Source organism: Pleuronectes platessa, chromosome 4, assembly GCF_947347685.1.
Source record: "Pleuronectes platessa chromosome 4, fPlePla1.1, whole genome shotgun sequence".
NCBI classification, from domain to species: domain Eukaryota; kingdom Metazoa; phylum Chordata; class Actinopteri; order Pleuronectiformes; family Pleuronectidae; genus Pleuronectes; species Pleuronectes platessa.
The window spans coordinates 30,358,728-30,362,603 of NC_070629.1; the positions used below are offsets into that span (position 1 = coordinate 30,358,728).

Below are 3,876 nucleotides of genomic sequence, written 5' to 3' on the forward strand. Positions count from 1 at the left end.
TCAGCAGTTCGGCGGATACCATTGTGATGTCATCACAGTGTCCTACATTTGCATAATGCAGGTCCAGAGCCACGCCCCCTCACATGATCAACTGAGACGAGGTGGACAATACACGCACAGGAAAGGGTTGACCAATCACAACTGGACCCGCTGACCAATCAGAGCTCTTTCGGGAGGGGGGGGGGGGGGGGGGGGGGTCTTAAAGAGACAGCAGCTAAAACCGAGCGTCTTCAGTCTGTTGGGATGAATATGAATGAGTGAATAATCTGTTTGACCTTCACATGAACGTGTCCCCGACAGGAACGAAGACAGGACCTCAGTGGAGACAACACAACGTTCAGACGCTAACACAAGTTTTTATTTCCCCGACAATCACAGACCACGACCAAAGAGAAAACACAAATATTAATAAACTCAGTAAACGATGGAATTACAACGTCTGGTCTGGAATGAAGATATCTTTAGTTTGAGCTACTTCTGTTCAAGTTCTACGGTTTGTTTTCTGACCTCTGACCTTCAGCTCCTCAAACACACACACACACACACACACACACACAAACACACACACACACACACACACACACACACACACACACACACACACTCTAAAGCCTGTTACCTGCAGCTGATTGGCCGCTGAGCTCGATGAATCACCACATTCTTCAGGTGGATTTGCATTTCATTCATTCTGTGGATGTTCCTGTTTCCATACATACACACACAGACGTGGGCGGAGCCTCTGCTGGTTGGTGTGATGGCGTTCACTGTGACGTCAGCTCCTTCTGAGCGTGGACGTGAGCTGCAGGATCGATTACATTACTAGTCCACAGGTACGACAGTCAGAACCCCCCCCCCCCAGTGAGGCCCCACACCACTAATTACATCCGGGTCCCTTTAGCCTCGGGCCCTCAAGGTTCCCTGAAACGCTCCTGACTGAAGAAGAAGAAGAAATGAAGAAGTGGACGAATGATGAGGAAAAGAAAAAGATAAACAGATGAAGGTGTTTTTTAAAGTGCTTTGATTTTTCCTCACATTCAAACATTCAATCACTTCTGAAGTTAAATAATCTCCGAGGAGTGAAACCCTGAAGAGTCTGACTCAAGTTCAGGTCCAGGTTTTAAAAAGTGGCGTGTGACACTGTTCATTTCTTTGTGTGTTTGTGTGTAACTGCAGGAGTCAGAGGTTCAGAGTTGTTATATCTTCAGAGAGGATCAACTGTTTCATAATTTAATCTCCTGCACAGAAACATAAACCACGATGACCTCATCTAACGAGTAAACTAAATGACAGAAGCTTGTCTGACCTCAGTGGAACAGACACTCACATGTTGAACGAGTGTGTCAGGTAATAACTGTTTACACAGGTTCCACCCATACGTGACATACCAGTGCTGTTCCACATGTACACGAGAGACGATGTCTTCATGGCAACAGCAACATCAACAGGCTGGGGGGGGCCTCGTCACAGTGACATCATCCAAACGCTGCCACCTGGAGACATGGAGGTCACACAGCAGCCAGATCTGAGTCAGGTCCACGACTTCCGATCCAGAGCTTTCATCATGAGAAGCAGCTCCACAGACTCGTGTGGCTCATCACTGGATGAAGATGTGACATCATGTGAACCTGCAGCAGCTTCACCACGACTCAGCAGATTTTACTGCTCACACATGGACAGATGAGCAAAGTGAAAGTTCTGCAGGAATGTCTGAAATCTTAAATATGCAGAATCTGTGTGTTAACGTTATTTAATGTGCAGCTTCCGAGCTGCTGAGGGAAAGTGACGTCAGTTACTTCTCAGTCAATACAATATCCATTAACCTTATTTATATTGATGCTTATGATGTAAATATCAGAAAAGCTACTTAAGATTAAATCACTTACGTTTTAAAGTAGAAAACGAGATTTCTTTGGTTAATTCTGGTTTAAAAGTGAACAAATAGTTTCTTGATTATAAGAGTTCACAAAGATATTCAGCATCTAATCAACAGGTGTTTTCAAATTCATGTAAAATACAGTGAAGAGTTCAAAGAGGACAGAAACAGGAACTTCTTTTCGACATTTTTATTAAAATTATTATTAATATTATTCAATAAATAGCAAATAAGACAATAAATAACAAATAAGACATTTTCAGTGAGTTTCAGCTGTCAGTGCAGAGACTCTGTGATTCAACCACAGACAAGTTCAAGTTTTCTTCAATTCAAGTTTCAGTTTTATCAAGTGTCCGTCAGTGCCCGTCAGTGCCCGTCAGTGTCCTGCTCCACGTCGAGTGTCCTCCTGCTTTCAGGGGACCTCTGTCAGGCTGAAGCGGGCGCATGGAGCTCCCTTCCCGGCTGCGCCTCTCAGGGCGCACCGCTGTTCTCCCGGAGCGGCTCAGGTTCAGATCCAGCTCGGTTCAGTTTGATCCTACAGGTTCAGTCTCTGGGGGGTTCAGGTGGAACCAGGACCCGGGGTCTTAGCTGTCGCTGCCCAGGCTGTGGTAGACCAGCAGGGCCACCACGTAGCTGTTCCCGGCGGTGCTCTGCTCCACGGGCCGGCTGCTCTCCGGGTCCTGTCCGGGCCTGGGGCAGCTGGTGTCGGGCATGATGTGGTGCGGGTCCTGGCGGGCGGACTCCAGCTCGGAGCCGGTGCGGATCTGTGCGAGCTCCTCCGGGGACTGGAAGGAGAAACCCTGGTACTCGCTGATCGGCGCCTCGCCGCTGCTCAGCGGGGCGTCGGCGCACGGCTCCTCGGTGTAGATCTGCCACAGCACCACCAGGCACAGGATCACCAGCCAGCGCTTGGCCTGGCTCTTCTCCGGCGGGGGGAGATGCATGCGGACTTTAGCCGGGTACATAACCCGGGTGCAGCGCTTCTTGGGCCGGATGGGCACGTAGGAGCGCACGGCGGTGGCCTGAGCCGGGATCCGCTCGAAGGTGAAGACCTCCGGCTCCGTGCTGCGCGTCGCCGTCCGGGGGAAAGCGAACCGCTCCTGCGGGACGGTCAGGGTGAAGCTGTCGGTCCGTGAGTACATGTTCTCTGCGAGGTTCTGTTCCGCTGCGTCTCGGTTCTCCTGTCGGAGCTTTGCGTAAAGTCAGATGTGCGTCAATGCCCCGGGAGCTCAGGCTTTATATCTTTACTTCAGGTTGTGAGTTCGACGCCCAGCCTCGCAGGCCACGCCCTCATTGCTCAAGTGCGAACAGAAGCTGAAGATTCTCTGTTTCCAGGTTTGTGGTTCAGATGATCAGAGAAGAGCTGAATCCTCAGAACCCAGAGGAACCAGGACAATAGAGAATACAACACATCTGTATCCGGTTGTTATCAGAAGATAAACTTTAACGTGTTGATTCAAGAAGTTTAAACCATCTTCATTATGATCTGAATTCAAATTTACCCTTCAAAATAAAACGCTCCACAACAAGACGGTTGGTTCGATTGATTTTCATCTCATCACTTCTGATTTTGTTCTGAAGATAAAAACTTCAGCATTTAATTTCAGCCGAAAGATTTGATTTTTTTTTTTAAAGAAGGTGTTGAAAGGTTCCTGATGGAACCAGGGAAGGTCCTTGGTTCTTCAGAGGAGCGACACACAGACAGTGTGTGGAACCAGAGGGGATTTCACAAAGGAAAACTTTAATATATGATCTCATATTCCTCTGCAGATGATGAAGATGAGGATGAAGTCACTGATTAAGATGAAGTCAGCTTCACACTAATCTCCCGTCATTCACAGAAACGTCATGTGATCAGTGAAAACACACAGAGCTCACAAATTCATATTTTTACAGTTTGGTTCTCTGGCGGATGTTGGATGTGTCACACATCACACTGACCTGTGTAATGTGGGCATTTCAGGAGACTTCCTTCCTGAAGCACACACACACACACACACACA

The 3,876-nt window shown here is 48.1% G+C and overlaps 1 protein-coding gene across 1 annotated transcript; it reads right to left on the reverse strand.

Annotated features, from left to right (window-relative positions):
• Nucleotides 1–2,048: 2,048 nt before the first annotated feature.
• Nucleotides 2,049–3,468, reverse strand: ier3 (immediate early response 3). The gene has a single exon (XM_053420032.1). It carries the CDS (start codon nucleotides 3,013–3,015, stop codon nucleotides 2,458–2,460), a length of 558 nt encoding a protein of 185 aa, XP_053276007.1. The 5' UTR covers nucleotides 3,016–3,468; the 3' UTR covers nucleotides 2,049–2,457.
• Nucleotides 3,469–3,876: the final 408 nt, after the last annotated feature.

Bases quoted from the DNA above. Each gene is read 5' to 3' on its own strand.
- ier3 (XM_053420032.1), bottom strand. From the start codon at position 3,015: ATGTACTCACGGACCGACAGCTTCACCCTGACCGTCCCGCAGGAGCGG.